Here is a 21,405-nt window from a genome sequence, read left to right as displayed (position 1 = left end):
CTTACAGCGCCAGGGACACCCAGCGCTGACCCGGTGAGATGCTGCCTGCTACCTCCTGCGGGCAGGGGGGAGCACGGAGGGTCCGTGCCCCTTCCCGCACTCCCTGCCTGCCCTCTCGCTGCTGCAGTAAAACCCATCTGCCCACACCGCCCGCCCACCTCTGCGGGGCTGGGGAGAAGGAGCTGGGAGCTGCCATCGCTGGGGGCTGGTGGAGATTTGGGATGGTGGCATGGTCAGTGCTCAACACCTGTCCTCCCGCTCACGCCTGGGATGATCCCAGGACAAAGGCACGTGGCCCTGTGCCTACCACTGGCTCTGCTGCCCCGGTGCATGGGGTTATTTATGGCGACCAGGGCATGGAGGTGCAGCAGCTGTTTGGGGCCCTTTGTGGGCACCATCCCTTCTGCTGCCCTGCCTGGGGAGCGGGGAGCTGCCACCGGGGTTGGTCTCTGTCTTCTGGGTCCCTGGGTGCTGACCCCCTCAGCCCCCAAAATCTGTCCCTGGATGGGAGCAGTGGGTCTCCCCCATGGGAGATCCCGACCTGGCTCGCAGGACCAGTGGGACCTTGGAGCTCGCGCGAGGAGGCTGCTAATCCCCTGGCTGTGTAGGAAGTGCCACCGCTCACCCTGCGAATCCCTCTCTGTGCCTGGGGAATTTGCTCCTCCAGCTGCCAACAGCATCTTCTGCCTCGCCGCCAAGCACCAGGGTGGCTGGAGCCGGACTCGGGCCTCAGCGGACTCCCTGGGGGCTCTTCCCTGGGTGTAAGGCTCGGCTCCACCTGCTGCTCCCTGCTGTGCCAAATAATTCGGGCCAGGGGCTGCTGCTAAGCCCCTGCTCTTAAAATAGCACCGGGCTGAGCTTGCCCTTTTCCATGCTGCCCCTGGGCACGGGTAAATGTCAGCCTGGGGGCCACCGAAACATCCCAAGCCCGGTGGGGTGCAACCCGGGGGCGCTTCGCTGCCAGTGCCACATGGACCCAGCTCAATGTCCTGAGCATGTCCCGAGGGAGTGCCGAGTGGGAGCATGGTGTCCCTGTGATGCTGGCCAGGGTGTCCCATTGCATGGGGTGGGTGGGCAGCCAGGACAATGTGAGACCCCCCACTCGCAGACCTGCCGCTGCTTTTTATAACTGCCCCAGCTGTCCTCATGAGCCCAAATAAGGCTGCGGCCGCCTGGACCCTCCCAGGGCAGACAATGGGTCCTTAGCACAGACTTTTTGGGAAGGTGGGGAGGCAGCTCAGCCCAAGAAAGGCAAAGCCCCCGCACTGGCCGGCAGGGCAGAGTTGATAAACCAGGCAGTGGGGCGGCAGGCAGCAGCACTGCTGCTCTGCCTGCCCCTTGCCCGTCCTGCTGCCCACTGCCCCGCCGCCAGCGTCTGTGTCCCACAGAGGATGGAGGCCATCAAGAAGAAGATGCAGATGCTGAAGCTGGACAAGGAGAATGCCCTGGACCGGGCGGAGCAGGCAGAGGCTGAGCAGAAGCAGGCAGAGGAGCGGAGCAAGCAGGTAGGGGGGGTGGCAGAAGCCCCCAGTCCGGGAATGTTTGAGGGGATGGCTTCTCCCCATGCTGGACCACGCTGAGCCCAGACCCAACACAGACTGTGGCAAGGGGTACAAGGGTATGAGACCTGCCACTGTCCCACAGCTCAGGGGCATCCTGAGAGCTGCCCAGGGCTCAGCCCCTGCCAGCTGGTGGCATGTGGGACAGAGATGGACACTGTGGGGCAGGAGGGATGCTGTGGGGCAGAGCTGAGCCTGGGATGGGGTAGGCAGGGCTCTCCCGCTGTGTGGGGTTCCAGAGGGGTGTCCACCTGCAGTGACTGCCGCTGCCCTTCCAGCTGGAGGATGAGCTCGCCGCCATGCAGAAGAAGCTGAAGGGGACGGAGGATGAGCTGGACAAATACTCTGAGGCCCTGAAAGATGCCCAGGAGAAGTTGGAGCTGGCGGAGAAGAAGGCGGCAGACGTATGTATGGGATGCAGGGTGGGAGCTGGGTTGGCTGCCCTCCCCTTGTCACCCTCCCGGTGGGACTGCAAGCCCTTCTCTACAGCCTTGGGGATGCAGGAAGGTCCCTGTCAGTCTTGGTGCACTCCTGGCAAAGCTGGACGTGTGTCTGGAAGCAGAGAGTGGCCCCAGAAAGGACACACCCTGGGGGGCCACCCATGGCCATGCAGGGGACAGAGGGATGCTGGCAGGGGCTGGTCCCAGATTCTTCTTGGGCAAGGATGTCCTGGGTAGCCTGGGAGCAGGGACGGAGCACACTTGGCAGCCAGGACCCCTGAAGCAGGACATGGGGACCCCAAGCTGAGGGCAGAGTGACAGCAGCTGGTGGCAGCCAGCAGTCCCTCAAGCGCAGGACTCGGGTTCCGCGCATCTCCCCAGGAAGCTCCAAGTCACAGTTGCTGGCAGAGGAGCCAAGCTCCAGAGGAGGAGGGAGCTCTTGTCTCCCCAGGCAGGCGGAGGCTGCGTGGGCAGCGTGACAACTGCACAGCCTGGCTATTGTTGGCTGCTGTTTCCAGGAAAACAATGGCATGAGCGGTGCAGGGTTTCACTGGCTGGCCGCTCTCCCTGCCATCACGTGGCACGGCGTCTGGCCCCACTCATCACCTGCCGGGACCTGGCAGCCAGAGGGGCTGTCACCCCATGGGGCTGCGATATCTCAGGGGTCAAGTGTCAGTGTGTGGGAGCCAGGAGAAAGTCCTCAGTTCCTCAACGAGCCCAGTTCTGATGTCCGGCCCAGAGGCAGGAGCCTTCCCCTTCTGCTACACCACTGATGCCGGGCCATGGGGAAGCGCTCCAAGCCCTGGCATGGCGCCTGGGCTGGCTCTTGCTGTCACGTCCTGGCTTTGAGCTGGGGTCCAGGGTGTAATCAGAAACTCCGGAGCTCTCCCTGAGCACTGGGCGGTTCATCAACCCCGTGACTTTGCTTGTGGCTTCCTGTCCCAGCCCCAGCCGAGTGTACCGGCAGTGCCGGCCCTGCACTGGAGCTCAGCACGTTCCAAGCATGGTGTTGCAGAGCTCTGGGGAGCCCTTTCCCTCCCTTGCATGCCTCTTCCCTCCCTTCGCTCCCTGCTGGCATTTTCACAGTCTCCCTGCTGTCACACCACATCGCTGAGGATCACATCCCCACTCGCTTTGCGGCTTGTTAATCCTTTTCTGTGCATTTGGAGCTCCCTTTTTCCGGCCACCACCTCCTAGCGTGGCTCTCGGGGCTCCCCTGGTTTCACACTGGCTCGGGGAAGCAGAGCGGTGGGAGGAGGGATTTCGCACCCCAGACCGTTGGATGTGCAGAGCTGTATCCCAGCTCCTTCCAGCCAGCAGGAGCACGCAGGGTCAGGCCCTTTTGGTTGCCAGCTCATCTCTGGGGGACATGCCAAGCCCTTTGGCTGGCCAAGTGTGTGCCAGCCCTCTCTGCCCTGGCAGACGCAACCCTGGGGCATGTGCCTGCCCGACTGCCGAGGTTTTTAGGAGGTGGCACAGGGGCAGCAGCCCAGTGCCCCTTTTCCTTCTATTCATGTGCCTGAAGCGCTGCCAAATGGGCTTTGTGGTGAGCGAGGGCAGTGACAGGTCTTGGCTGTGTTTTTATTGAGCTCTAAGGGGTCTCCGTGACCCTCGCCGCACAGAGGAACGCCGCTCTTGGCAGCGTTTTCTGCTCCAACTGAGACCAGAGAGTTTTAGCAACAGCTAAAGCTGTCGCAACAGTGGGTTTGTGGAGAGGGAGCCTGGCACCAGTGCTCAGCACTGCAGCTCGGCGGTGCCAGCAAACGCCAGAGCCCCGTTCCGGGGGAGGAAGGAGGGAAGCATGATCTGCCGCAGCGCAGGGCTGCGGGGTCTTGGGCCTGGCGGGCTGCGGGGGCTCGCCAGGGCAGGAACGTGTGTGGGGAAAGGCGGTACATGAGCTCAGCCCCCAGGAATGCGGCGGCCCGGCAGTGCCCGTATAAGGCCCGCGGGGCTGAGGGACAGGGCGGCCCCGGGGCTGCCCCAGCCCCATGGCGCTCCCGGGGCTGCACTGCCGCCGGACCGCGAGGGGTACGTGCCCCGACGTGGGGCAGAACGCGAAGGCCCCTGTGGGGCAGGCTCCCAGGACTGTGTGGGGGCAAGGCCCAGGCCCTCGGGCCCCTGCGGGGCAGGTCCCAGCGTACCCAGCCCACCGTGGGGCAGGTCCCGGTACCCCCGCTCCCGCCTGGTCCGCCCCGGTGTCCCCAGGCCGGGCGGTTGCTCTCCGTCTCCACGGCAACACGGGCGGGGGAAGTGACGTCACTTCCCGGGCGGCGTGGCCGGGGCGGCGGGTTCCGGTATTTCAGGGCGGGGCCGGCACAGCGCGGATCCGCGGGACGGGACGGGACGAGAGGAGAGGAGAGGAGAGGAGAGGAGAGGAGAGGAGAGGAGAGGAGAGGAGAGGAGAGGAGAGGAGAGGAGAGGATGGCGGGGGCCACCACCATCGAGGCGGTGAAGCGCAAGATCCAGGTGCTGCAGCAGCAGGCGGATGACGCCGAGGAGCGGGCCGACCGCCTGCAGCGGGAGGTGGAGGCCGAGCGCCGCAATCGCGAGCAGGTATCGCCGGTGCCGCGGGCCGGGCTGCTGTCTGGGTCGGCCCCGCCGCCGGCGGCCCCATGGGGAGGGGGTACTCCGCAGCTGGCCGTGCTGACCACCCGGGGGTGGGGGGTAGACCCGGGGCGGGCGGCGCTCCCGCGGGTCTGGCGGCGTCGAGGGCCGCTCCGGACAGCGCCGCGCGGCCCGGGGCTGCGGGAACATCAGTGCGATCCCGGCCCGGGTCTCCGCGTTCCTGCGCGGCCTTAGCTCGCAGCGATGCGGACCCCGCGCCGCTCGCCCTGGGGTCTGCGGGGACGGGGGTCCCTCCCCGCCGCGTGTCCCGTGGTAGCGGCGGCGGCTCTCGCTGGGGTCCCCTGGACCCCAGCCGTGGTGCCTCGGCCGGTGCTGAGGAGTGACTGGAGCTGGAGGGAGCCGGCGGATCGCTCTTTCATCGTTACCGGTCTCCTGAGCCAGCCCAGAGCTGAAAGCGGCTGGTGGGAGCACCGGAGGCTGCTGGGGAGGGCGCCCGGTCCCCGGTCGGGTTCCCTGGCTGTCTGCTCGCTCCGAGCTGCTGGAGAGGAAGGGAGGAACCCGGCCATCTTGTCTGGCCCAGTGTTGCAAGCACGAAGGTGTGAGTAGCTTTGGCATGTACTGATAAAATGGAAGCGATCTCACTCGTGATGCCGCCGATGCAGGAGCTGAGTGGAAAGCTCCCCAGGCTCTGCATCCTGCCCAAATCCCAGCGAGCAGGGATCTCTGCTGCCTGGGGCAGACAGCCCCCAAGACCGGCAGCCTTGTGAAAGCATGTTGGGGGCAGGCAGGGACTGGGCTGTGATTGCTTGGAGGGAAGGAAGGGGCAACCATGGCAGAATCTGAGCTGGCGAGTGTCCGCTCTGACAGCTCTGTCAGGCTGGGGAGGCAGGCAAGGCTGGCGATATTGTGGGGACGGCGGACAGGGTGACACAGAGCAGGTCCTCAAGGGTGACTGTCTCAGATCTGAGCATGGCTCTCTGCAAATTTGCGCAGTGACTTTGCTGATGAGTCTGTTCAAAACATGAAGCTGAGGCTTTTCCACCCACAGTGCCCAGGTCTGATGTCTGTGATGAGTGGTGTGGTGCTGCTGCTGTGGGACTGATCGGGCTTTGCTACTGAGGCTGATGGCAGAAGCTTCTGCTGTGCAGTGGGATGAGGCCACTCCCAGACCTCATCTGGGCTCTTTCTTTGCAGCCACATAAGGAATTCTCTTGCAATACCAGTGTTGTCATGGGAACGTGTGTGTTTTTCCCAGCTTGCTGGAGCCTTGTGATAGGGGAGAGAACCAGTGCTCCCAGTGTAGTGGTGTCTTGTACTCGACCTGTGGCCTGGCCCTTGGGTCCTGAGGAATGTTACCGTTAGATCTCTGTGGCCTGGGAAAGCGATGGTGAGCTGCGAAGGCTGAGGCGAGCTCTGTCCTTCGCTTACAGGGCTCCTAGTAGCTCCCTGACTCAGGGCTGTCTTCCTGAAGGAGGCACGGAGTAATGGGAATGTGCTGCTCAGCAGTGGGGCTGCCTGGAAGTGTCACCCCCATGCTCTGGGGAAGCCTGATGGCTTCAGCTGTATCCCATGAGGAGAAGCAGAAAGGGAGGTGTAAGGACCCTTCTGCAGAGGGAGAGAGGCAGTTCCTTAAATGCAAGTGTGGTTTTCTGGGGTGGGTTAAGGCTGCCTGCAGGAAGTCAGGGCTAGATGATGTGGTTCAGGGGGTCAGGAAACAGAGGCTTGCTGTGCTGGTGTGTCTTGGTCCCCTGGGAGAAGGAGGAGGCTCTCCACCTTGACAGCTTGTTGCCTCTTTAAAAGGCAAAAGACATGTGTCAAGCAGTCTCCTTCTGAGTTCTGTTTAATGTATCATTTTGTTCCTCTTCGAGCAGACCACTTCCTCCTCTGGAGGAACATGCTGGCAGGGCTGGCTCTGGGGCAGCCTGCTGCAGCACTGCCTTGTTTGAGCATCAAAGTGTTGTGGGCTTCCCTGGTGAAGAGCAGGGCATGCCAGTGTGGGAGCTCCTCTTCAACTTGCGTTCTCACAACCTGGTCTTGAAACATGCTGGGGGGAAGCGGGGGGGGGGGGGGCGGGGATGCCGCCGAGCACCTTGCTGCCAACCGGGGCCGGGGGGAGAGCTCAGACAGCTGCTCCCGGGAACTGAAGGTGATTTGTGTTGGGCCCTGCTCTAACACTGGCTTCTTTCATCGCTCTGCTCCTCCCTCTTTGGGCATGGTTAGAAGCAGCATGTCCTTGCAGGCTGCTTTGTTATAAGTAGCTGGGGTATTTCATATATGCCTGGCATGTGCCTGTGCATAGGTCTCTGTAGAAGATCACAGTGCTGGCCTGAAATGGCTGCAGCCCTGTCCATCTTTGTACCAGTGCAGTAATCCTGCTGGAGAGCAGGATTCTGGGTTCCCTCAGGATGGCTCAGGTGGGGTGTTAGTGTCCCCAAAGTGTCTAGGCTTCCCCCCAGGCTCTGGTCAGGGTTGATGCAGACTGGGCTCATAAGCAGATGCCTTGTGGTCTAGCAGTGGTGGGATAGCAGTGCTGCTGTAACAGGCCTGGCTGGAGGGGGTGTGATGGCTTCTGATCTCTGCTGATTCATTAAAGCCTTGGTCACTTTTGTGGTCATGCTTCTGGCAAATGTGTGGCGCCTGCAGGCTCTTGGCAATTTCACCAGCTCCTGGCATGTATGACTGAACTGAGGTGGCTGCCTCAAGACTGGATGAGGCTTTTGATCTTTCTCTAGGTTATTAGTGAATTGCTGGGAGGAAGAAAGCCTAGAGCATAGCTGGCTCTCCAGGCTTGATCTGCTGGGGTTGTGGGCACTACAGCAATTGGCTGAGCCCTGCTGCTGTGCCAGGTCATGGCAGTGCTGTAGAAAGCCTAGCCTGCCAGCACCCTGACACAGCTTGGCAGACCTCTGAACCTGAAGCTGTTAATCTTTCTCATGTTGCTGATGAGAGGGCTTGTTTCAAGCAATACTCATGTCCAGATCACATGAGTAAACTGACTTTGTGCTAAATGGTAGCTGTCAGAGCTCTGGTGTGGTGGATAAATAGGACTGTGATTGATGGCCTGGCAGGATTACAGCAGCTGCAGAGAAGGCCCATTAGTGTAAGTCATGTACTTAGTGTTTATGGCTTAAACTGTCATGTCAGCTCAAGCTGACAGGCGAGAAACCTGCAGGATGACTGCTGCATGGACAAAGCATGTGTGTGTGAAATGTCGTGAAGCTTAACGTGTGTGCAAGCATATGGGAGTGCAGCCTCTGTAAGAAAGTGGATAAAGCACTCTGGCTTTGTTTTGGCTTCCCATGTGCTGCCGCTGACCTGAAGGCAGACTTCAGCTGCCCTGCACAGACTGCTAAACCTGCCACAGACTGAGTCACCCTCATCTGCTCCCTCTAGGCTGAGGCAGAAGTGGCATCTTTGAATCGCCGTATCCAGCTGGTAGAAGAAGAGTTAGACCGAGCCCAGGAGCGCCTTGCCACAGCTCTGCAGAAGCTGGAAGAGGCAGAGAAGGCTGCAGATGAAAGTGAAAGGTGAGCAAGGGCTGCTGCTCTCACTCCATCAAACATCTCTGACGTGTTCCTGACTGAGGACCCGGTGCCATCAACCTCTTGGGCTTCCTAGAGGGTGGGAAGTAGATACCACATCAAGGCTGGGTGTGGGAGTCGGTGCCCGCTTATGCAGAGCAACTAAAACAATGCTGTTGGCCTTGAGTGAGTATCTTGAACCTGAGGCTAAGGAGGGAGTAAGTGTTGTGTGGAATGTGTGCTACCATGCATCCCTGCCTCCAAGGAAGGAGAAATAAGTGAGTTCTGGGACACTGTTGACTTGTAAAGGTGACTGCTGGTGGGGAAGCCTGTCTTCCTGCTGGCTCTGCCAGTATAATCCCTTCTGGCAGATGTCCCCTGACCTGGCAGTGTGATTCAAGAGGGGAGCGGTCCACTTCCAGTTGGCTGATGTGCTTCATCGATGCACATGCTGAAGTGAGCAGCCTGACCCAGCTGATGTCCTGCCATAAAGACAGACTTGGCTCTTCCTGCATTCCAGCCTGGAAAGTGCTTGGCTCGGCTGTGTGGATTCCCTAAGACAGCCTGGCTTGTTCTTCTTGGCAGTACCACATTTCCCTTGGTCCAGGAGCCCAGTGAGCTACTGGAGTAATGCACCAAGGAACAGTTAATTCTGAGCAATCAAGGTTGCTGTATTTGCATCAGCCCAGTGGTGCCTGCCTTCCTGTGCAACCCTCTGCACTCAGAGGTGTGGTGGCTCATAAGGAAGCAATGTGGTCCTGCGGGGGCACTGTTAATGCTCTGAAAGTCATTACACTGCTGGCTTGTACAGGATTGTTTTATACATCTCCCCTCCCTGTGCTTTCTTTTTGGCAGAGGCATGAAAGTCATTGAAAACAGAGCTCTGAAGGATGAGGAGAAGATGGAACTGCAGGAGATCCAGCTCAAGGAAGCCAAGCACATTGCAGAGGAGGCAGACAGGAAGTATGAGGAGGTGAGACCCTTGGATGCTCTAGTACAGTTGACCCTGGCCAGGAGAGATGGCTCCTCTTCCTGCTGCTGACAGGGCTTTCCTCAGCAAAACTGGGAGAGAGCCTGGCTCTCAGCAGAGCTACCTCAGTGTTCCCCTTAGCCAAAAGACTCTGGCAGCTCCAGTGATGCCTGCAGGCATTCCCTTTACTGCCTTGCACAGCCTACAAGAACAGAATGATCTTCCTTCCTCTTAACTCTGATTCTCCCTTCCAGGTGGCTCGGAAACTGGTGATCATAGAAGGAGATCTGGAACGTACTGAAGAGAGAGCTGAGCTTGCAGAGTCGTGAGTAATCTGCTCACATGTAACTGGCACATCTACCTTTGCATGAGAACTAACACAGCATTTCTAACCTTGTTACACAAGGCCTGAAGCACAGGGTGGGTTTAGATCCTCAGATGAAAGAGTTGGAAGTGCTCTCCTGCTCAGAACAGGATTACGTCCACTGAGGATGTGGAGTTTGTGAAGACATGATTTGCCTTGTAGTGGAGATATTCTGCCCCTTTGCATGGAGGGACTCCGTGGTTAGTGAGGCCAGAGATTCCTTCTCCGCTTGGTATTCACCAGCACTGCTTTGCACTTATGGTCCCAAGATCCTTACATGTTGCTACGGGGCACGTGAGTGCACAGTGCTTGTCCTAAAGTGGCAGAGGCCTCGCAGGCTGGGACCTGAAGTGGCATGCGGGATGTCCAAGGGCAGAACTGTGGCTGAGGTTGGTCTTTGGCCTCTTATTAAAATATTTGCAGTAACCACTACAGACTTCTGCACTGCTGAGCAGCAAGCTGGACTTCCTCTGCTTGGAGCAGACACAAACTGTGGTGCTTGGGCTACTTTCACATGTCTGGATGCTTTAGCTGATTCTTGAGGAGCTGGTCAGGGCCTTTCTGTACTCTGGGCCTTGTCTAACAAAGTTAGTGTGTACGCAGCAGTAGCACCGTGCTTCCTGCCCAGACTTGCATGTCATGACCATGACTTTTTTGTGTTTTTCTCCTACCCCCTTTTTTGCTCTGTGGTATTGTGCTATTGGTGCTCCTTTTGACCCTTGCCCCCACCTGGCTTGTGCCATCGTGTGACCATCACTAACAGTCGTTGCCGGGAGCTGCAGGAGCAGATCAGAGTGATGGACCAGAACTTGAAGTGTCTGTCTGTTGCTGAAGAAAAGGTACTAACCTTTCCCTTCTCGAACTATTAAACCAGAACTCTTGTGGTCATCTTGCTATGCTCCTTCCCTCAGCTTAACTGCATCTTTCTCTCTCCTGGAATGTTCTGTCCTCTCTGCCCATAAACATTCTTGCCTGAGTGGTGGTGGCTGTCCATCTGTCTGCCAGAACAGCTTCACTCCTTACAGCAAACTAAACATGCAGTTTCTACTTGAAGACTCCAGGTCCGGCAGAAATCTGTGTCCACATCTCAGCTGCTCAGCTCAGTGCCCCGCACATGTGCTGGCAGAATACTTAAAATATGAACTTGGAGGTGAGAAGGGAACTTGCTTTTTGCACAAGTGCCTCAAAGCAGGGTCCCATCCAGTCTGATAGCAGACCGTCTCCTAAGGAACTTCCTGGTCTTTCCTGCACATGGATTCACTTCTTGTCTCTCCTGTCTTTCCCTCCCACTTCTTTTCCTTTTTCTCCCCCCTTTCTTTATGAAACCCCACAGTAAATGTTCCGAGCTGGAAGAAGAGCTGAAGAATGTCACCAACAATCTCAAGTCTCTTGAGGCTCAGGCTGAGAAGGTAGGGCTGCTTGTCCAAGAGCCAGAAACATTTCTGTTTTGCTAGGAGTGTGTGTGACTGCAGAGCACCCACTGGGATGGAAATGACACAACTGCAGCCTTAAGCAAGCAAGGAGAACTGTGCTTGCTCTCCCAAGAGAGCTAATGGATTTCAGTGCAGGGCTAATGTTGACTGTTGAAGCTGGGAGTGTGGAAGTCTGGCTGCCCTTCCCTGCCTTGGGGCAGACTTGATCAGCCAAGATGTTTATGCTGCTGGGACGAGAATTTTTCTGGGCCCAAGTTTGTGTTACGTGCATGGTGTGGGACTTCCTGCCTGACCCAGTTCTGTTGGACTAGGGTAGGGATGTGAACAGCTCCCAGTTGGAAGTTTCTGTGGGCACGTGCACTGCAGTGAGGAGTTTAAGTCCCCCTCTGTAGCTGTGGGCTCTCTGGAGTGGGAGGTACCTGGGGCTGCTGAGGGCTGATGATTGCTGACTCCTCTCCTTTTCCTCAGTACTCTCAAAAAGAGGATAAATATGAAGAAGAGATCAAGATCCTGACTGATAAACTCAAAGAGGTGAGTGACTGTGTTAGGATGGCCCAGCTGGGTGAACTGACCTCAGCTTGACTGGGGAGAGATGTGGAAGGTGGGAGACTTCATGTCCTCAGGCTGATGCCTCTGTAGTCCTTTGCTGTATCCCAAAGCTGTTGTACTAACTGGCTCGCTTCTGTCTGGCAGGCGGAGACCCGTGCTGAATTTGCTGAACGGTCTGTAGCCAAGCTGGAGAAGACCATTGATGATTTGGAAGGTACATTCTGGGGATGGGAAGCCAAAGAATGTGTGGTGAGGAGTGGGGACCTGAGGAAGGCTGTCTCCCAGATAGCTGCAGAGTGGAGACACTGCTCTGCTCCTCAATACTCGGAGTATGACCTAACTTGGCCTCCAAGGTGAGGCTTGGTGCCTCTGGGCTCAAGAGTCGTGCCCCATGTATCTACTCTGTGCAAACAGTTCCCTGGCTGCACTGCGGTAGGTCTCAAGCTCTTGATCCAAACACCTTGCTGTATCTGACTGATAGTGACAGATAGCATGGCTGGTGTGTCTTCGTTGTGATGTCCTCAGGAACGTAACTGGATTCCTATGCTCCAGCTTAACCGAATTTAAGGAATGGCATAGGAAAAAAACTGCCTGAACCCAACAGGAATTGGTTACAATAACATACTTGTGTGCAGAATCTCATGCACATGGCTGTCTGCTGCAGACAGTGTTGCTGCAAGTCAACCACAGCAGTCAGTGGGTCTTGAAACAACCCCCATGAAGACTCAGACTCCCCAGTGTTGGTCCTGGTTCAAGATTAAATCACCAGAAGCCCCGTCTGCGCAGTGTGGTGGTCAGCCTGTGCCAAGGATGGGTTCCTTTCCTCCTCCTGTTCCTGGTTTCACAGTACTTCGGGAGCACTCCTGAGGCCAGCCATCGCAGAATCCTGCCTTTCCCCAAGCCATGGAAGGAGAAAGTTCCAGCTGCCTCCCTTAAATCTGGGGCTGTGGCCAGATTCTTCTGTGGATAGCTGTGCCTGGAGTAGTGGTGCTGGTAAACCAAAACTGTTGCAGGTGGCCTATCTCGACCACAGCATGTGCCTTTGTGGTCTTTTAGTGCCAGGTCTTGGAGATTCAAAGCCACGTCCTACTGTCTGAAATCACTCATGAGGTTTTTTATCTAGAAATAGCAATGGTGTCAGCTGAGCTGTTCCAGAACCACAGCCAAGCAGCAATCTGAGCCACCTCATGATCCAGGGCAAGCTTTTATTGGGAACTGCACAAAATCCTCCAAATCCCTGCATGCTCCCCTTGAAACACGTTGATAGAGAGTTGGCTCTAGTCTCCAGCCTTGCTGCTGAAGTGACCTGGTTTATGACAACTGACAAAGTTCTCTGGGCTCTGTCAAGTCGTTAACAACATTACCAGCTGTACTGTAGCCTAGGCAGCCAGAAGTCTGTGCCAGCTCTGTGCAGTGCTCAAGGAGTGCATCAGGGCAAGTTTTAGGACTGCCTCCTCCCCTGAAGGCGGGTGATCTGCCTGTCTGCTCCATTATCTGATGGAAAACAGAGGTGTGGCCTGTCTGTTTGGCTTGTCCTGCCTAGCTGTGTACTACAGAATGGGAATTCCCTCTGCCCAGGGCTATTACGTGACTGACTTCTCCCAAGCTGTTTTTTGTATTGAGGCTGAAGTTGAGAACAAAGCACCTCAATTGATCTGTGCCTGCCTTAGATGTAGCAAGCTTCTCCCTAAGTGGATGGAGTCGCCCTTCCCTGCTGCTCCTCCTGTTAGTGGTTCTTGCTGACCTAGCTGGGCAGCTTGTTCTCACAAGCTGATGCAGCTTGGGTTCTTGGCTCTGTTCCCCTTGGAGCTGGCTTGTAATCCTGGAAGGCACTTGCTGGTCAGACTGTCCTCAGGCTGTTGGAACCCTCCTGTTCATTGTCGGGAACTAATATGGAGTTGTGATGGCTCCACATCTAACTTCATTTTCTTCTGTTCATGAGTCCCATACTGCTTTTCCCGCCCCAGGGTGTTGGAAGAACTCCTCTGCCTTCCCTCATTGTTTCCCTTTTGTTCTCCTCCTGAACATCTTCTAGATGAGCTCTATGCCCAGAAACTGAAGTACAAAGCAATTAGTGAGGAACTGGACCACGCCTTGAATGACATGACTTCCATGTAAATATGAGCTGGCTGGTGTTTGCCTCTTGCTTCAGCAGGCTAGACCGCCAGAGCTTGCTTGGTTTGCTGTGATTTTCATAGTTGGAGACTCAATGGCACTGTGTTGTCTAGGTTACTTCTACAGATCTCTGCCTTGAGGATTGTGGAGGCTTCCCTGCAGCATGCTGTACTCTAACTCTAGGTCCTTGTGATCTGCATGTGTAACACTAAGTGCTGTGCTGGCCTGAAAGGGTTCTGACCTGAACTCTGAGTGCAATTCCCAGTCCCACTGGGAAAGGCTTCCTAAGGTAATGTGGCTTAGTTTTCTGCTGGAGCCACTGGGCCATGGTCTCGGGTTTCCTCCTGGAAGAGGCTGTGAATAGCACTTGAGTGGATTCCTTAAGAATTGCCCTAACAGGCTTGAGATGGGCTGGATCATGAACTGATCTGTGGAAGTAGCTGAACTCGTATGTTTATGCAACTTTGCTACTGGGCTTTTTGTTCAGATTTGTGGTGGGTTCTGCTAACAGCTGCTCCACACAGTCCTTACCACTAACCAAGAAGAGGCCAGGTACTTGCACTGCAGAGGAAGAGCCTTAACACTAGTGTCTGAAAGCTCCCTAAGCAAAGTTTGCTGTGCACAAACACTTAAGCTTCTCTTAAAAAATTAGTGTCTCCTTCTGTCTCATGCAGATAAGTCTTGTGATTCCAAACTCCACTTTGGATTTGCCTCTCTGCTTGGTGGCTTGTTCTGCATCTGCACCCTGCATTCATGCTCTCATCATCTTGCTCTGAATTCCAGTACCTTTTTCCAGTTACTGTGCACAGGGCATCCCTGGGAACGAGTGCTGTAAAGACGCTGAAGCTTGACAGCAGCAGCAGCAGCAGCCCCCCAGTTATGCTGCACTTGCTCCTAAACAAAGCTCCCTCTGTTTGACCCGATGTGCCAGACACTGCTGTGCTCTGAGGGGCTGCCCTTTCAATGTCTGGGTGTAGCTGGGAGTATGTTGTTCTCATCTGCATATCTTGTGTAGAGCCATAAAGCTCCTTTTGTATTTCTCTTGCCTCTTGCTTAAGCATGATGTCACCTTTTTTAAGGAAAACAATTCTTGTATAAATTGAATGGAACGGCTGGTGCTTTTGAGAAATGGGTTTCTAGTGACCACTTGCTGCTTTAGAGTAACTGTTCTAATGTTGCCTTGAAACCAGTGTAAATGTCATCACCCACGCTGGAATACAGACTTCATTAATGTGCTGGATTTTTCCCTTTGGGTGTCTTATTGGCTCACAGATGTGAATTGCAGCTCTGCAAACAGTGCCTTGGTGGGCAGCATGTTCTGTAGGGTCAAATGGGAGGCTGGGGTTTGTAGCAGGAAGTCCTTGAGCTGTGCCTGCTTCATTCAGCCTGGCTAAAGACACTCCTCACACCTGCCTGCTCTGTAGTGTTCACTGGCATTGGTTGCCAAATGCTGGCTTGCAGTGGGAAGTCACCACACCTGATAGTCACTAGGTCACTGGCAGGGTGTAAAAGCTAATAAATATCAAGTGAGCTCTGGCTGGTTTCCAGTTGGACAGGACTGGTTGGGTGTGAGGTGCTGCCTGTGCCTGTTGGGGGGGGATGTATGGCCCCTTGCTTCAGGAATGAGAATGCACTGCAACAGGGCTGTGGGCATCTGAGCCAGGGAATCTCTGTGTTGCAGAGTCCTCCTCTCCCCATGCAGGGGTTGAGGGTGATGGGATCTTCCTGGGAGTGTGGCATGGAGCTTTACACTGAGCACTGCAGCTGGCGGCAGACTGCAAACACTTGACGTGCCACTGCTGGTCTGAGTTTGTTGCTAGTTGCTCTGGTATCATGAACACTGATCAGCCTCTTGTAACTGTATGTGCTGCCTCATGGTGGCTTGTCAAATACTTTTTCCTTTCTGGATTGGTTCATCTGCCACAGTGCCCGAAGAGCCCTTCATGAACAGAGTTTTGATGAAATGGGACACCTCCCGTGGTTTCCTCAGGTTTGTGTCAATCCATTCTCCGTGCAAATGGCACTAGCAGTAAAGATAGTCCAGACATGCTGAACTGCCCTAGCCTGTTCTCACTTTTGTCTTCTGTGTCAGGGCTGTCCACTCTCTGCTGGGTCTGGGTGGTGAAGGAGGGAGCATTCCCACAAGGAATTTTAAAGGGTAATAGCTTGGAAAGATCTGGCAGATGGTGGTCTGACTCTTCTGGGATATGGGGCAATAACTGTGCCCTGTAAGCACAAAGCAAGAACCCATAACTCCTCAGTAACCAAACCTGCAGCTGGAGTAGGGGGTCTAGATCCTGTGGGAGGGGCAAGGTTTCTGTCACAAGTGTTCAGGTGTGTGGAGGCTTCCAGCCCAGTGCTCAGTTGCCAGCTCTTACCATGTGGGAGGTGGTACCTTGCCCTTATGAAATGGCCTCCCTCCTCATGGGGAGGTCCTGTTGGCTGTGGGTTTATTACTGGCTCACACTGTGTGGAGCTGGTTGCTCTGCTGTTGCACAGTGGTGTTGCAAGTGATGTTATCGAAGGCTGGGCTGTCGCAGGCCCTTTCTCTGCTCGTTCTAATGGAACTCCATGCTGCAGGGTGGGTGGGTGGGTGATGCAACTTCTGCCCTGGGAGGTTTTGAGAGGCTTCTGGTCTGGCTGGATTGCTAGGCTTGTACAGGCCGGTTACTGTTAGCTGGGCTGTTGACTCAGGATTGCTGCAAATGCAGATTAGCTGACCAGAAGGCACAGGTCCTGGAGTTCCGGTTGCAAGGATGGCTGGTAAGGCTGCCCTGCAGGCTGGGTGGAGAAGGGAGCAGGCCAAACACTGGAGCTAGCCCCAGCAGACCTGGGCAAGCGTTCCATGTTGAGGAGCTGTTCCTGAAGTCTAGGAAGGGGCATGCCAATTACTTCAGTCAGTCTGTCCCCTCATGTGGGTAGATCATCAGGTCCCCATCCATAAGCAGTAATGCTTGCTTGAAGGCAGTGAGCTGTTGCACCAGCCTACAGCCATTAGTACTTCTGACAGCAGTTCACTCCCATCCTTTGCTACTCTGGAGACCCAGGACCAGCCCTGATCACCTGGGGCTGGAGACTGGCATCAGGGTACCCAGACTACTTGCTCAGAGCCAGGATGGAGGCCAGAGAGCGAGTCTGTAGCAGCAGTAGTAGCTGATGTTGCAAGGTAGGCTCTGATGTAGGCCAGGATGGGGTGTACCTGTCCCCCATACCACAACTTCACTCAACTTCTAGTTAGATTGTGGTGGGACAGAAATTGTTGGCTTCTCTGGCTGTTGCTTGGTCCCTTGAAGGCTGTAAAGGGACAATCAATCAATGTTACTACCCTCTGTCCTGCAGAGTGAGGTGCAGCTAGAGCAGGTGCTGAGGGCTGAGAGGAGCTGAGGGTAGTTGGGTGAAGGTGAGCTTTCCTCCTTGCGTGTGGCTGTCACACTGGAGGGACTGGGCTGAGACTCTCTGGAGAGGGGGACGTGCTTTGGCTGCTCCATGTGAACAGCTTGACTTGGTGTGTCCTGGATCTTACCTGGCCAGGTCTTGTTCAAGAGCAAAATATTCCTAGGTTGAAAGCAATGAGGAATGGTGTAGATCCCCTTCAGAGGGTGCCCTAGATTACTAGGGGTGTTGCAGTACAAGTATTTGAGAAGGCTAAGGCCAGCAAGAATTGCTGTGCTTTATGCTCGCTCATCATGCAGAGGCAGCATGCTGTATGTATCGCTACAGTTTGCGATGATTAGTTCTGCCAGGCTGGAAGCTGTTGTGTAAGGATTTTTCACTGCCTGGAATTCCCCCAAATGCAGGAATTGGAGTTGTCTGGCTGGGAGGACCCTGCCTGTGTAGAGATGGGCAGAGACAGATGCTGAACCAGTTCTCTGCAGTGGCTGGTTGTGGCTGACAGGCTGCAGCCCCAAGAGGTGACCTGTCCTGGGAGAGGATCAGGCTGGTTCTCCCTTTCCCTGGAGCTGCTGATGAACGCATGTGCTTGGTACCAGCCTTGGGGACAAGCATGGCCGCTACGGCCCTGTGAGGCTGTAAGGACAAGGGACTGAGTGGGAGGTGAAGGCTGTCAGATGCAGTGGCAGTTTGTGCCCTGCTCATTTAGTTGTTCTGGGGCAGATGTAAAATAGGAGCCTGTCTCCAGAACTTCCTCTGTCCGTACCTGAAGCAGATACTGCCTTCAGTCCTTGTCTAGATGTGGTGGGTTGTTAGTGTGGCACAAAGGCATGTCCTTGGAGGGCTGTCCTCCAGGTCAGGTATGAGATGCTGTCATTCTCAGTTCTTCTGGTGTCCCTCTGCTGTGTGGTGTGGCTCACTCTGGAAAGTGCTTCTGGTTCAGCTGTGGTAGGACTACTTCTTTCTGCACAGTGCTCCACAGGCTTAAAGTATATCCCAAGTCTTGCTCCTTACCTGGGTACAGCCCAGTCCAGCCTGCAGGCTCATCTTCTGGTGTTCTTCTCTTCCTTTCTTTGCCTTCACAAGCCCTTGGCAACACTTCCATTTCTGCCCGCACTTGGTTTTCTCTGTGATCATCCTGAGCTGAAATGCAAGTTAGAGTAAGACAAACCTTTGTTCTCCCTGGCTTCATCTGTGTAATAGCCTAGACTTGATCCTCAGAGGCACGTGTTATGGAGACAGCTTATTTGATGTGCTCATCTTGGTACTCTACTAACCTTCCCTTTCTCTCTTTTTCTCTCTTCCTCTTGTTTCCCCTAATCCTGTTGCTGCTGCAGAGCGCCTGTACAGCCAGCTTGAGAAAAACCGCCTGCTCTCTAATGAGCTGAAGTTAACGCTGCATGATCTGTGTGACTGAGAAGGGGGCCCACTAATACCATTAAACAAGCTTATTGCGACCACCAATGCTGTGGACCACAGTGAAATCTGATCTTTCTTAAGACTGGCAGACTTGCAAATTTTATGCAATTGCTGCTATTTAATGGGGCACTCGAATTTATCCTTTAATTTATTTAAGAATTCGTTGTTGTGGTTTTTTTTGGTTTTTTTTTTTTTTTATAAAGGTAACCTCTGTTCTTTGTGAAGTAACCCTCAGACTTGGCTGGTTTTTGAGCAGTCTTGTTCACTTGTCCAGGGGGTCCTGCCTGGCTCCTCCATGGAACCAGAATGGCTGCACCCACCAAGAGAGGGGTGGGGTGAAGTTAGGCTTATGTCTGCTAAAAGATGCCTGTCAAGTGCTATGACTTAATTTACTGTTAGCTGAATGACTGTAGGATTTCCTGCTGCATGGAATGATGGCTTCTAACAATAAATGACTGACCTTGTGGTCTGTAAGACACTGCGTACCTGTAGTACTTTCCTATATAGTTGAGTCCTAACCTAGAAGGTTTGGGGGAAGCAGTCATTCCTGGGGCCTGACCCCAATGCAGCTGCAGAGCCCCAGAAAAGGTTGGGAAAGCTCATGGGCATCTTGAAAGCAAGTCCCAAAATCCACAGCATGAAGCTGTGTCTTGAGTGCCTGCAGGCACAAATCTCTAAATGCTGCAGTTGCTAGTGCTCTAGGAAGGCTGCTTCTTGCTCTGTGCACAGTTTCTGACCCTGGGGAGGTTGGGGAGTGGCTTTGAGAAACTGCCTGTGCCTAAAGGACATCTTTCTACAGCCTGTCTGTCCAGTGTCCCAGCGTGTGGATCTCTTCAGTGATAAGGATGGGCTCACCTTTGGAGTAAAGCCTACCTAGAGCACTAGTTGCTGATCTGAGCTCTCCTCCTGGCTTAAGGAACATGTGAGAATTGACAGTGCAGCTGCCTGTAGTCTCGGGCAGAGTTGTAGCACTCTTGCTCCTACTTGCTCCCTGCCTGCCCTTCACTGAAAACAGCCTTTTCCCTGCTGTTCTTGAGGCATGGTTGTCTGCTCCCTGCTGCTAGGTAGTTACGGTCTTGGTGACCAGCTTGGCATCTCTGTCCTGTGCTTGGGGGATGGGGGCCACAACCAGCTGTAATTCCAGGGGGTGATTTCTAAGTGTGTTTTACCTCCACGTTGCTCTTGGGTGCCTTGCTGGGCACAGGGGTCTGCTGTCTGGAAGTGTTGAAGGCCTGGGGCTAGCTACAGTCAGAGGCACCTGCATGCAAAACACGGCCTAGAGCACTGGGTAAAAGTACGTCGTGACTGTGCCGACTGGGAGCACCGGCAATGTGAGAGGCAAGGGCTACAAATGAGCCAGGTAACTTCAGAGCTTCTAGCTGCACCCAGCCAGGCACCCCCACTCTGAGGACTTGCTGTGGCAGCGTGCTGGGAAGGGGCTAGTGCAAGCTTTCTTTGGCGAAGGGTTCTCGGTTGTCTGAAGCTGACTTGTAACTCTTGACTCTTGCTTCCTGCCAGATAAACTGAAATCCACCAAAGAGGAGCATCTCTGCACGCAAAGAATGCTGGACCAGACCCTACTAGACCTGAACGAGATGTAATGGATCCCTGCTACTGCCTCCGCCACATGCCTGGGAGGGCCAGCCCAGCTGCTGCTGACCTCTAACCCTTGGGGACCAGAGTTTACTTTCTGTTGCCAACTTGACCAAACACAAATCTTGTCCTTCGCCTCAGGGTTAAAGGCCATCAGGTTGGGCAGAGCTTCAAACAGCATTATTAAGGGAAATAAACAATGCAATAATGTTTGGGGAGCATGTTTGAGATGTATACATTTTGTAACTACCTTTTTTTGTAGCAACCATTGTAAACATTCCAAATAACTTGTGAGAGGCTGGTGAGCTATACTTCAAAGCTCTTGGCTTTAAAATTGGGTATTAACCTTCTGTTAATCAGCTCTGGACCACCCTGCTTTGGCAGGGGAGGAAGGAGGGTGTGACAGTTCTGGCTGTGGCCACTGAATCAAAGTAGCTGGGCTAGGGATGAAAGCCTGTTGGGAAGTCTTCCTTTCCAGGAGTTGTTTGCCAAAAGAGCAGTTCAGTTTCTCAGCTTTAAGATAACTCTGTGTTGTGGAGAAGCAACTTGGGTGAAAGGAGACTTTTTTTTTTTTTTTAAAGCCAAGCCTGTTATCTGAACAATTGATCCTTCGCAGGGGTTGTTTCCCTTCCCTGCCCTCACCCCGCGCCCCCCCCCCCCCCCGCCACTGTTGGCCACTCCCTTTCCTGGTAGGCTTAGAGAAGCCATGGCCCCTCTAGCCCATCGCTACACAGGGGTTGAATTTGCCTTCACTAAGTGCTGATGCACCAAGCTTTATCGCTCATTGTCGGGTTACACTTAACAGCTTAAGTACAACAGCCTTGCTTTCTTGGAGAAGTTTTTTTTGCCTACCCTGAAGGAGGGAACCGAGGCCTTCCCTCCTGGCCAGGAGTGCTCTTAGTGTCTTAATAAGGTACAAGCCATCTTGCTGTGCATTGCTGATGTGTAGTTGTTGTGAGGCGTGAGTGTGGAGATGGGTCAAGCTCGCGGTGTGTAGCTTGTGGTTTGAGCATGCTGCTTGGTTGTAGCAGTTCTAGGGGCCAATCTGGAGAAAAGGAACCCTATCAAAGTGTTTTGATACTAAATTGAAAAATTGTCTTACTGTCTTTTGAAATAAAAACCAGTCCCTCCACGCTGCTGTCTGGCTGCAGAGCTTTACTGTGTGTGAGCCACCCCATTTGGGCCTGTGGGGGATGAGGGTGGGTCTGAAGACCAGGGCCTGTACCCGTCCTTCAGGGAGGAGACGGGGGGGGGGTGGGTGTAAGGCCGGGCTCGCCTGCTTCCTCCCGGACCCAGAGCGCAAAAGCGGGGCGGTGGGGGTGAGTCCTCCCCTTTTACTTCAGCCTTTCAGCAGGACCCGCTGTTTCCCCGGGGCGCATGCGCAGTAGCCCCCGCTGCGACCTGGAAGGCGGCAGCGCAGGCGGCGAGGCACGCGCTGCGCCTGGGCGGGAGCGAGGAGGTCTCGCGCATGCGCAGGGCGGCGGCGT

At 54.9% G+C, this 21,405-nt stretch overlaps 1 protein-coding gene across 22 annotated transcripts; it reads left to right on the top strand.

Moving 5' to 3' along the window:
* TPM3 (tropomyosin 3) lies at nt 1-21,050 on the top strand. Of its 22 annotated transcripts, XM_052796065.1 has the most exons (13): nt 1-232; nt 1,373-1,505; nt 1,838-1,963; nt 7,958-8,091; nt 8,941-9,058; nt 9,310-9,380; nt 10,183-10,258; nt 11,321-11,383; nt 11,546-11,615; nt 13,437-13,515; nt 15,443-15,506; nt 18,244-19,247; nt 19,844-21,050. In XM_052796065.1, the coding sequence occupies exons 1-12, from the start codon at nt 39-41 to the stop codon at nt 18,292-18,294; spliced, it is 1,179 nt and encodes a 392-aa protein (XP_052652025.1). In that variant the 5' UTR covers nt 1-38; the 3' UTR covers nt 18,295-19,247; nt 19,844-21,050. The 22 variants fall into 22 exon arrangements, with proteins under 22 accessions (XP_052652025.1, XP_052652031.1, XP_052652028.1 ...); XM_052796066.1 differs by lacking the exons at nt 10,183-10,258; nt 15,443-15,506 and adding an exon at nt 10,753-10,828 and having other exon boundaries at nt 5-232; XM_052796072.1 differs by lacking the exons at nt 1-232; nt 10,183-10,258 and adding an exon at nt 10,753-10,828 and having other exon boundaries at nt 1,392-1,505.
* Nucleotides 21,051-21,405: the final 355 nt, after the last annotated feature.

Source organism: Harpia harpyja, chromosome 9 (genome assembly GCF_026419915.1).
Source record: "Harpia harpyja isolate bHarHar1 chromosome 9, bHarHar1 primary haplotype, whole genome shotgun sequence".
Classification (NCBI taxonomy): Eukaryota; Metazoa; Chordata; class Aves; order Accipitriformes; family Accipitridae; genus Harpia; species Harpia harpyja.
This window is presented reverse-complemented; position numbering and strand designations above follow the sequence as displayed.